The sequence below is a fragment of the Pristiophorus japonicus genome, chromosome 2 (assembly GCF_044704955.1).
Source record: "Pristiophorus japonicus isolate sPriJap1 chromosome 2, sPriJap1.hap1, whole genome shotgun sequence".
NCBI lineage: Eukaryota > Metazoa > Chordata > Chondrichthyes > Pristiophoridae > Pristiophorus > Pristiophorus japonicus.
Genome location: NC_091978.1, coordinates 360,529,061 through 360,541,561, shown reverse-complemented (window position 1 = coordinate 360,541,561; position 12,501 = coordinate 360,529,061). Strand labels below are relative to the sequence as shown.

The following is a 12,501-nucleotide window of genomic DNA, read 5'->3' as shown; positions in this document are numbered from 1 at the left end:
CACTTCTGCCAAAGGGTCAACGACCTGGAACGTTAACTCGGTTTCTCTCTCCACAGATGCTGCCCCACCCGCTGAGTGTGTATTTTATTTCAGTATTTTCTCTTTTTATTTAAAATATTCTTGCTTCAGTTCGCCATGGGGGAAAGGAAACCCTAATTCGATAGGCTTTATTCTTCACGGGTCCAGAGAAACAGGTCTGTTTGCGGTGTAAGAGTGTATGGAAATCTCCTCCCCTAAAAGGCTGTGGATGCTGGGTCAATTGGAGCTTTCAAGATCAAGATAGATTTTGGTTAGGTAAGGGAGTCAAGGCGTTTGAATCAAAGGCGTGTAAATGGAGTTGAGGTGCAGCTCAGCCATGATCTAATTGAACGACGGAGCAGGCTTGAGGGGCTGAATGGCCTCCTACTATTCCTTCTCTTCTTCTTAGACAGTCCCCCCGGAGTCGAGGATGACTTGTTTCCACACTAAAATGTGTTCTAAGGTGACTGATGAGTCCGATGAGGGACCTACAGTCTCTGTCACAGGTGGGGTAGACGGTGGTTGGAGGGACGGGTGGGTGGGGTGTTTGATTTGTCGTGCGATTCTTGCGCTGTTTGTACTGGGCTTCCGCGTGCTCTCGGCAAAGAGACTCAAAGTGCTCGCCGCCTTCTCGGATGTTTCTCTTCCAATTTGAGCGGTCTTGGGCCAGGGATTCCCAAGAATCGGTGGGGCTGTTGCATTTTATAAGGAGGCTTTGAGCATGTTCTTGAAGTGTTTTCTCTGCCCTCCTCGGACTCGCTTGCCGTGACGTAGCTTGGAGTCGAGTGCTTGTTTCGGGGGTCTAGTATCGGGCATGCAGACGATGTGGCCCGTCCATCGGAGCTGAGCGAGTGTTCCTAAGATGGAGGAGAGGCAGAGTTCAGAGTCCGGCCTCACAACCCCCTCACCTGCGCCTCTCTTAGTTCCAATGCCTAGGAGCAAGGTTCTAAAGTGATTCCGGAAATGCTGGGAACAGAGACTGGAATAAAGGTTTCCTAAAGTAAATGGAGTGGACATGCGCCGGGGACTCTTTTGGAAAACATGTCAGCCTTATCTCTGTGAGCTGCACACACGGATCCTGTCAATGCAAATATCTTTAGAAGTGACTCTTCAAGGAAAATTAAACTCTGAACTGCTGGTAAATATTTACTTGCTACCCTCTGCAGTAGACACAAGAGACCCAAAGCAAGCACCCTACTTGGAACTCCTTCACGGCAAGCGAGCCCCAGGTGGGCAGAGGAAACGTTACAAGGACACCCTGAAAGCCTCCCTGATAAAGTGCAACTTCCCCACCGACACCTGGGCGTCCCTGGTCAAAGACCACCCTAAGTGGAGGAAGTGCATCCGGGAGGGAGCTGAGCACCTCGAGTCTCGTCACCGAGAGCGTGCAGAAATTAAGCGCAGGCAGCGGAAGAAGCGTGCGGCAAATCTGTCCCACACTCCCTTACCCTCAACGACTATCTATCCCACCTGTGACAGGGACTGTGGCTCTCGTATTGGACTGTTCAGTCACCTAAGGACTCATGTTAAGAGTGGAAGCAAATCTTCCTCGATTCCGAGGGACTGCCTATGATGATAATATTTCCACTTGTGGGGAAGAGCAAAAGTAGAGGCTATCAATATAAGATAGCCACCAAGATCTCAGATAGGAAATTCAGACTGCTTTATCCAGAGAGCAGTGAGAATGTGGAACTCGCTACCAAAGGGAGTAGTTAAGGCAAATAGTTTGGGTGCATTTACGGGGAGGCTAGACAAGCATATGAGGGAGAAGGGAAAAGAGGGTTATGCTGACAGAATGAGATGAAATAAGACTCGAGTGGGGCATAAGTGGTGTCAGCTGTGGCTCAGTGGGTAGCACACTCACCTCTGAGTCAGAAGGTTGTGGGTTCAAGGGACTTGAGTACTAAAATCAAGACTGACACTCCAATGCAGTGCTGAAGGAGTGCTGCACTGTCGGAGGTGCTGTCTTTCGGATTGAGACGTTAAACCGAGGCTCTGTCTGTTCTCTCTGGTGAACGTAAAAGATCCCATGGCACTGGTATCCTGGCCAATATTTGTCCCTCAGTCAACATCACTGAAGCAGATTATCTGGTCATTATCACATTGCTGTTTGTGGGAGCTTGCTGTGCTCAAATTGGCTGCCGTGTTTCCTACATTGCAACAGTGAGTACTTCATTGGCTGTAAAGCACTTTGGGACATCTGGTGGTCCTATAGATGCAAGACTTTCTTTTATAAATGCCGGCATGGACCGGTTGTGCCCAATGGTCTGTTACTGTGCCGTATATCCTGTGTAATTCTGTACTTTAACTATAATTTGTATTTCTCTGCCCTGTCGCTCTCATCCCCATCTGGTACTGGAAAAGGCATGTTGTATCAATGGCCAAATATCTAATAATATATGTATATCTATACAAAATATTTGAAGGACATTTCTCATGTCTGCGGTGATATTGAGGGTGAATATCCTCGGGAATCCCCCTGCTCTGTCACTGAAACTTACACGGGCATTCAGCAGCAGAGTGGGAGAAGCCCTGAGGAAATGCAATGCCCCCCCCCCCACCACCCCTCCCATTGCATCAGTTACCTATCCCGTTACTGATGAGCCGACAGGCAATTTTATTCTTCTTCATTGGGTATTTCCAATCTTGCTAGATTTCCTTATTCTCCAATCACATTGCAGAAAGCCTTTCTCCCTAGTTTTAATACTCTCCGATTTTTTTTTTTTCCTTCCGCATTGGGCATTTCCTATCTTGCTGCTTCCCTTATTCGGCACCGTGAGACATTCCGCTAAGTTAAAGGCGCTATACAAATGCAAGTTGTTCACCAATCATACTGCGGGACACCTCTCTCTCGGTTTTAATGCCCTCCCCACTCATCAAGATAGTCTTTTGGAGAGACAGATCTTTTGGGACTGGGCGGGATATCTGGTTGGGGAGGGGAGGGAGGGAGGGAGACCCTGTTGAAGGGAACAAGGTGAAGGCTTTGTAGGGAAAGGGAAAACAGAGGGAAGGACACACCAGTGGAGCACAGGGGAATGGAGAAGGAGAGAGGGAGAGCTACCCTGCTGATGAAGGGGCATCCCTGGCTATGCTGGAGGTGGGATGGTTTCTGCTGGGGCTTAGCAGATTCGTTTTTGTTAAAGACCAAATCCTCCCACTCACCACGAGCAATACTACAGCAGATCCACTTATGATTATAAGTCTTTGCACCGCCAAAGTGATCCAGGGCTTAAAGGGTTACATCATGAAGATCAGGTTGCTTAAACTTGTCTTATATTACCTACTCTTTCGAAGATCGAGGAGTGTACTAATCGCGGTGTTTAAAATGATCAAAGGATTCTGTAGGGTAGATGCACAGAAACTATTTCCTCTGGTGGGGGAATCGCAAACAAGAAGGCACAATTTAAAATCAGGAGGGAAGTCAGAAATAAATTTTTCACACAAAAGTTAGTGGAAATCTGGAACTTTCTCCCCGCAGAAGGCTGTGGATGCTGGGGGACAATTGGAGCTTTCAAAACTGAGATCGACAGATTTTGGTTAGGCAGGGGCATTAAGGGGTATGGGTCTGATTGAATGGCAGTGCAGGTCCACGGGGCTAAATGGTCTACTCCTCTTCCTACAGTTCTAGTTGTGGGACAAGCAGGCAAGAAATTGGATCGAAACTCCCAAAATGTTCACTGTTATAAATAGACTGGAAATAGTTTGCTGGCTGTGCCACAGTTAAACCTGCACAGATAACGCTCCTTCCCAGCGTGTAAAATGCAACAGCTGTGAACTGTTCACTGACCATAGCGCACGGAGGCAACATCATCAGGGCTTTGACGTTTGCTGAAGAACCTAGTGGAATTTCTGACCACCTTGCCCCTTGCCCTGGGATCGAGGGCTTTCTGTAGCTGTACAACAGGACGTGGCAGTTCTGAGTGGCTTGTGTGTTTTAAGCAACGTTGTCTCCCTGTTTCAGACCAAAAAGACAAGGCCCGAAAGCAGCCCTGGGACTTTCCTCGTGCCTCAGCCGGAGTACTCGAGCGGAATCCCGGAAGCAACCCAGACGCTACCCGTCAAAAGCGGCAACCGAGAGGACATGGAGTCGCCCGAGGAACTTTCATCCAGTATCAAGGACCTAGAGATAAACAGCAGGTAAGCCGTCACTTCTCCGTCTTCCGTGGTCTTTTTGGACAACTTGTGCAGTTCAAGATAGTACAGTTTGACCCTTGAACCCTGTCGGGCTTCTGAGTACAAAGGACACAGCAATTATTCTGAGTGCCCTAGTGTATGAGTGTAGATTTATTTGTCTATTCAGGGAGAGAGTATCTTCCTTCCAACATACAGGAGGTGGTCCCACCATGCTGGGCTTACGACAGCTGTGGGCCAGCAACTTCCCTAGATGCACACCCCACGTCCTTGGTCCCCTTCTGGTAGTCCTAGATCATGGAATCGCCCCATAATGCCAACTGCCTCACACCACCTCAGTATGACCATGCCATTATCAGATTTTTCATACTCCATAATGCTGTGGTGAAAGTGCATCAAGCTAAATATATAATAGCCCGAGTAATGCATAGGAACTTTCTTGCTTAGATGAGTGCAATCTTTATGAAACACCAAAACATTTTTTTCAAATTCGTTCTCAGGATGTGGGCATCGCTGGCAAGGCCGGCATTTATTGCCCATCCCTAGCTGCCTTCGAGAAGGTGGTGAGCCGCCTTCTTGAACCGCAGCAGTCCGTGTGGTGAAGGTGCTCCCACAATGCTGTTAGGGAGGGAGTTCCAGGATTTTAATGAAGGAACGGCCGACATATTTCCAAGTCAGGATAGTGTGTGACTTGGAGGGGAAGGTGCTGCCCTTGTCCTTCTCGGTGGTAGAGGCCGCGGGTTTGGGAGGTGTTGCCGAAGAAGCCTTGGCGAGTTGCTGCAGTGCATCCTGTAGATAGTACACACTGCGACCAGGGGGCGCCGGTGGTGGAGGGAGTAGATGTAACTTTTGGATTGTTTTTCCATCGCCAGTCACCTTTTCACTGACCAATTCCCCCACTCCACCACTCCCTTATTCTCTGGACCTCCCTTCTAAAATGATGCTTCCATCCACTTTTAAAGAGCTCCCACCTGATTGACCAGGCTGTCAGTCAAAAAAAACAAGACTTGCATTTATACAGCCCCTTTCACGACCACTGAACATCTCAAAGCGCTTTACAGCCAATGAAATACTTTTGAAGTGTAATCACTGTTGTAATGTGGGAAACACGGCAGCCCAATTTGCACACAGCAAGCTCCCACAAACAGTGATGTGATAATGACCAAATAATCTGTTTTTGCTACATTGATTGAGGGATAAATATTGGCCAGGACACTGGGGATAACTCCCCCTGTTCTTCTTCAAAATAGTACCATGGGATCTTTTACATACACCTGAGAGAGCAGACAGGGGCCTCAGATTAACATCTCATCCGAAAGACAGCACCTCCGACAGTGCAGCACTCTCTCAGCACTGCACTGGGAGTGTCAGCCTAGATTTATGTGTTTAAGTCCCTGACGTGGGACTTGAACCACACTACCTATTAGACTCAGAGGCAAGCATGCTACCCACTGAGCCACAGCTGGCACTGCGAAGCCTGGCTAACGTCTGCCTCCATGGCTTGGCGCCCACTCTCCTATCTGTTTCCATTTGTGGGACATTCTTTTACATGGAGGGTGCTACATGAACACAAAGTTGTTGTTGCACTTTGGCTCCACACTGACTCCCCAGCTGTTTTAAGGTCGCCCATCACTCCCACCCCTCTCTCTGGGATGCACTTTCTAACTAAACTTGCATAAGTTTATTTGCAAAGGCACTGTACTGTACTGACCTAGCCAAGGGCAAGTTGAGGCTTGCTGATTGCTGCCTTATTTCAAATCACGGTTGCATGTACACACCCTGTGCCTGTCACTGCATTTGTCCACACCTTTCCAGGTGGCAGCAACTGTCTGATACTTAACTATTCACAGTGGAAGGAGCGGAACGTGAGTGCTTGACTATTAATGCGATTGCAGTAACGTGAAAGGCTCCTCAACAGCTGAAAGCCCAAAATAGAACGGCATTCCGAGTGTTCAGACTCTTAACTGCACCGACTTGTCACAGCGGTTGTCTGCAGCGCACGGCTGGTGTGTGTCAGCGGTAAAAGTGCCCACTTAATTGTTCAGACTCGCCCTGCTGCTCCCGCCGGGCCCAGGTCGGCAGGCAGCGTGCGTCTGCTATGGCCTTCGTCCGCCGAAAGTGGCGGACGGCCTTGTTTACTGCAGCAGGAGCGAGCTTCTGCCGCCCGTTGTTCAGAAGCGGGTCAGTGACTGCGCTCCAGTAACTTAAGAAACATAGAAACACAGAAAATAGGAGCAGTAGTAGGCCATTCGGCCCTTCGAGCCTGCACCGCCATTCAATGGCTGATCCTCTATCTCAACACCACATTCCCGCTTTTTCCCCATACCGCTTGATGTCTTTTGTGTCTAGAAATCTATCTATCTCCCTCTTAAATATATTCAGTGACTTGGCCTCCAGCTGTGGTAGAGAATTCCACAGGTTCACCACCCTCTGAGTGAAAAAATTCCTCGTTTCGGTCCTAAATTTTCTACCCCTTATCCTGAGACTGTGACCCCTTGTTCTAGACTTCCCAGCCAGGGGAAATATGTTGCACTGACTTCACACAACACAGCGCACCTGCCCGGGCTCCCCCTCCCCCCCTGCACTCACTCCTCTCTCCTGGCTCAGGCTCAACAGCAATGTGATACCCTCAAGAATCCAGCTTTAAGGGCGAACGTAATCATCTGCTACGAGACTAGCTGCCGTTACACAGGGGTCCGAATCTGTTTGCACCGAGGCTGTTGACACCGGAGCTGGTAACCCAGTACACAGTTATCCAGGCACTGTAAATGTCAGTTGTTTAGGATTATTAAATAGGCCACCCAATGCGTGCTGAGATAAACAAGATTAGACAAAGGTGATTGGGAGATGGCTGCCACTTAATAAACGGAGTGACTCCTGCCAACGAACTGGAAGCTATTGCCAACTGAGACTATTGAATGGGTTAAGGGTTTTGGCTTGCTCAGACTCAGCCACCTTGAGTGAGTCTTATGGTGGCTTCTGGGACAGAGAGTTCCAAAGATTCACAAAACCTTTGAGTGAAGAAACTCCTCCTCATCTCCGTCTTAAATGGCCGACCCCTTCTCCCGAGACTATGTCGATAGGACCTCCCAAACCCACGGCCTCTACCACCGAGAAGGACAAGGGCAGCATGGGAACACCACCACCTCCACATTCCCCTCCAAGTCACACACCATCCTGACTTGGAAATATATCACCGTTCCTTCATCGTCGCTGGGTCAAAATCCTGGAACTCCTTCCCGAACAGCACTGTGGGAGCACCTTCATCACACGGACTGCAGCGGTTCAAGAAGACGGCTCACCACCTCCTTCTCAAGGGCAATTAGGGATGGGCAATAAATGCCGGCCTTGCCAGCGACGCCCAGATCCCAGGAACAAATTTTTTTTAAATGTTCCATCGTTCTAGACTCTCCAGCCAGGGGAAACAGCCTCTCAGCATCTACCCTGTCAAGCCCTATAAAAATTCTATACGTTTCAATGAGATCACCTCTCATTCTTCTAAACTCCAGAGAATATAGGCCCATTCTATTCAATCCCTCCTTGTAGGACAACCCTCTCATCCCAGGAATCAATGTGGTCAGCCTTTGTTGCAACCCCTTTAAAGCAAGTGTATCCTTCCTTAGATAAGGAGACCAAGACTGTACACAGCACTACAAGTGTGGTCTCACCAAAACCCTATATAATTGCAGCAAGACTTCCTTACTCTTTGGGGGAGAAATTTGTGTCATTTACACCCTGTTAGTGTCTCCCAATATAGTTCCAAGTCCTGCCTTGCATCTGATACCGCCCGCAAATGGGGCGGAGCCGAATTTCGCCCCCTTATATTCCAACCCCTTTGCAATAGAGGCTAACAAATAATTATAATTGAATCGAGCATACAACAGTCCCTCAATTATATTCTCAGTTCCTTTGCAACATCAGAAACAGGTAAGATCACTCCCACACTGCCCAACCTTTGGAGCACTTGGCTTTTGGTTAAGATGATGCTTATTCTGTATATAACAGTTCGATGAAAGTTGTTGATAGAAAGACGTGCCGAAGTGAATCTGTTGACTGAACCATCGACAAATATAGTACAGGACTAAATATAGAACAGTGCTGTCCGAGAAAGGTTTTTGCATCAGTAGATTTGTGTTTGTGAAGGTATTAAATATCAACTAATCTGTTTTTCATTTTACGTTTTTCCTAAATCCTTTTTCGGTCATTAAGCAAAAAGATAAGACACACAGACAGGGAAAAACAAACAATCTGTTGTTGCAACGTGGACATGGTGGGTTCGTAGGAAACGAATGAACTCCATTATCAGTGGGGAATATTCATTTTCATACTTGAAATCTCAGAATAATGGGCTGGAATTTCGGCTTTACTGTTTTCGGGGCGATAATGGCGGCGCGGTGGGAAAGTTAGCGGCCGGGAATAGTTTGCGCCTCAGCCGGGAAGTTTGGGCCTTGCGTCAGGGGGTGCAGCGCTAAGGGAGGAGTTGTACACCTCTCTCGTGGCGCTGGGATGGGAAACTCCTGAGCTAAAGAGCCGGGCCGGGAGCGCTCCGAGAGAGGGCGGGCGAAAAAAAGCCTTCAAAAAAACCATTCCGAATACATTGCCTTCGCCACCGCAACTCAAATCACACAAAAAATTTAAAGAACAAACACTTGCACTTACTTTTATCGCACTTTACCATACTCTACGCCGCCGGCAAGGCTGGACCGGCCTGATTTCCCAGGTGGTCATTGTGGGCGCACTTCCGGGCGGACGAGTCGGGCCGGAGCTCAAATTCGCGCCGGTGTCACAACCAGGGGTGTTGCACACCGGGCGCAGCCCTTCCACGCGGTGCCGCTCAGCGCCGCGGCAAAACCAGACCGGAGGATCGCGGCGGGGTACTGGAGACCTCACGCCACTCCGAGGCAACACCCGGGGCGCAAAGGACCGGAAAATCCAGCCCAATATTTTTTCTGGCTGTGACATTAATTCTGGTCGTCGTCAGGCTCCTCTCTCCTTCAACTCCATCTGGTCCACCTAGCCTCTATCATCGTCTCCTCCATTCAGTCCAGCTTGTCCATCACCCACGCCCTCACTAACCTACATTGGCTCCCAGTTACACAAAGCGTTCAATTTCAAATCCTCAACTTTAAATCCCTCCACAGCCTTGCAACTTTGATCTCGACAACCTCCTCCTCCCATCGCCCCTGTGCTCACTGACCTGCATTGGCTCCCGGTTCTGCCACCGTTCAGATAATATTCTGTCTTCGCATTTTTGCCCCCAACATGGATAACCTCACATTTATTCACATTATACTGCATCTGCCATGTATTTGCCCACTCACCTAACCTGTCCAAGTCACCCTGCAGCCCCTTAGCATCCTCCTCATAGCTCACAACGCCACCCAGTTTAGTGTCATCTGCAAACTTGGAGGTATTACACTCAATTCCTTCATCCAAATCATTGATGTATATTGTAAATAGCTGGGGTCCCAGCACTGAGCCTGCGGCACTCCACTAGTCACTGCCTGCCATTCTGAAAAGGACCTGTTTATCCCGACTCTCTGCTTCCTGTCTGTCAACCAGTTCTCTATCCATGTCAGTATATTACCCCCAATACCATGTGCTTTGATTTTGCACACCAATCTCTTGTGTGGAACTTGTCAAAAGCCTTTTGAAAGTCCAAATACACCACATCCACTGGTTCTCCCTTATCCACTCTACTAGTTACATCCTCAAAAAATTCCAGAAGATTTGTCAAGTATGATTTCCCCTTCATAAATCCATGCTGACTTGGACCGATCCTGTCACTGCTTTCCAAATACGCTGCTATTTCATCCTTAATAATTGATTCCAACATTTTCCCCACCACTGATGTCAGGCTAACCGGTCTATAATTACCTGTTTTCTCTCTCCCTCCCTTTTTAAAAAGTGGTGTTACATTAGCTACCCTCCAGTCCATAGGAACTGATCCAGAGTCGATAGACTGTTGGAAAATGATCACCAATGCATCCACTATTTCTAGGGCCACTTCCTTAAGTACTCTGGGATGCAGACTATCAGGCCCCGGGGATTTACCGGCTTTCAATCCCATCAATTTCCTTCACACAATTTCCCGCCTAATAAGGATATTCTTCAGTTCCTCCTTCTCACTAGACCCTTGGTTCCCTCGTACTTCCAGAAGGTTATTTGTTCTTCCTTCGTGAAGACAGAACCAAAGTATTTGTTCAACTGGTCTGCCATTTCTTTGTTCCCCATTATAAATTCACCTGAATCCGACTGCAAGGGACCTACATTTGTCTTCACTAATCTTTTTCTCTTCACATATTTATAGAAGCTTTTGCCGTCAATTTTTATGTTCCCGGCAAGCTTCTTCTCATACTCTATTTTCCCCCTCTTAATTAAACCCTTAGTCCTCCTCTGCTGAATTCTAAATTTCTTCCAGTCCTCAGGCTTGCAGCTTTTTCTGGCCAATTTATATGCCTCTTCCTTGGATTTAACACTGTCCTTAATTTCCCTTGTTAGCCACGGTTGAGCCACCTTCCCCGTTTTACTTTTACTCCAGACAGGGATGTACAATTGCTGAAGTTCATCCATGTGATCTTTAAATGTTTGCCATTGCCTATCCACCGTCAACCCTTTAAGTATCATTTGCCAGTCTATTCTAGCCAATTCACGCCTCAAACCATCGAAGTTACCTTTCCTTAAGTTCAGAACCCTAGTTTCTGAATTAACTGTGTCATTCTCCATCCTAATAAAGAATTCTACCATGTAAGGTCACTCTTCCCCAAGGGGTCTCGCACATCAAGATTGCTAATTAGTCCTTTCTCATTACACATCACCCAGTCTAGGATGGCTAGCTCCCTGGTTGGTTCCTCGACATATTGGTCTAGAAAACCATCCCTAATACACTCCAGGAAATCCTCCTCCACCGCATTGCTACCAGTTTGGTTAGCCCAATCAATATGTAGATTAAAGTCACCCATGATAACTGCTGTACCTTTATTGCATGCATCCCTAATTTCTTGTTTGATGCTGTCCCCAACCTTACTACTACTGTTTGGTGGTCTGTACACAATTCCCACTAGCGTTTTCTGCCCCTTGATATTCCATAGCTCCACCCATACCGATTCCACACCATCGAAGCTAATGTCCTTTCTTACTATTGCATTAATTTCCTCTTTAACCAGCAATGCCACACTGCCTCCTTTTCCTTTCTGTCTATCCTTCCTAAATGTTGAATACTCCTGGATGTTGATTTCCCAGCCTTGGTCACCCTGGAGCCATGTCTCCGTGATGCCAATTACATCTTACCCGTTCGTTAACTGCTATCTTCGCAGTTAGTTCGTCTACCTTATTCTGAATACTCCTCACATTGAGGCACAGAGCCTTCAGGCTTGTCTTTCGAACACACTTTGTCCCTTTAGAATTTTGCTGTACATTGGCCCTTTTTGTTTTTTGCCTTCGGTTTCTCTGCCCTCCACTTTTACTTTTCTTCTTTCTATCTTTTGCTTCTGCCTGCTACTTCTAAATTCTACTTCCCTCTGTCTCCCTGCATAGGTTCCCATCCCCCTGCCATATTAGTTTAATTCCTCCCCAACAGCACCAGCACACACTCCCCCTAGGACATTGGTTCCGGTCCTGCCCAGGTGCAGACTGTCCAGTTTGTATTGGTCTCACCTCCCCAGAACCGGTTCCAATGTTCCAGGAATTTGAATCCCTCCCCCTTGCACCATTCCTCAAGCCACGTATTCATCTGAGCTCTCCTGCAATTCCTACTCTTGACTAGCAGGTGGCACTGGTAGCAATCCTGAGATTACTACTTTTGAGGTCCTACTTTTTAATTTAGCTCCTAGCTCCCTAAATTCGTCTTGTAGGACCTCATCCCGTTTTTTACCTATATCGTTGGTACCTATATGCACCACGACAACTGGCTGTTCACCATCCCTTTTCAGAATGCCCTGCACCCGCTCCGAGACATCCTTGACTCTTGCACCAGGGAGGCAACATACCATCCTGGAGACTCGGTTGCGGCCGTAGAAACATCTCTCTATTCCCCTTACAATAGAATCCCCTATCACTATAGCTCTCCCACTCTTTTTCCTGCCCTCCTGTGCAGCAGAGCCACCGACGGTGCCATGAACTTGGTTGCAGCTGCCCTCCCCTGATGAGTCATCCCCCCCAACAGTACCCAAAGCAGTGTATCTGTTTTGCAGGGGGTGACCGCAGGAGACCCCTGCACTACCTTCCTTGCACTGCTCTTCCTGTTGGTTACCCATTTCCTATCTGGCTGTGTACCCTTTACCTGCGGTAAGACCAACTCACTGAACGTGCTATTCACGTCATTCTCAGCATCGTGCATGCTCCAGAGTGAAT

General features: G+C 47.9%; 1 protein-coding gene across 1 annotated transcript in view; it reads left to right on the top strand.

Moving 5' to 3' along the window:
- LOC139231823 (protein FAM13A-like) overlaps nt 1-6,357 on the top strand; it is a 143,830-nt gene extending 137,473 nt beyond the window's left edge. The window contains exons 6-7 of the mRNA XM_070862535.1: nt 3,980-4,155; nt 6,195-6,357. Coding sequence (XP_070718636.1) covers nt 3,980-4,155; nt 6,195-6,357 — 339 coding nt within the window. The remainder of the gene's footprint in view (nt 1-3,979; nt 4,156-6,194) is intronic.
- The last annotated feature ends 6,144 nt before the right edge of the window (nt 6,358-12,501 follow it).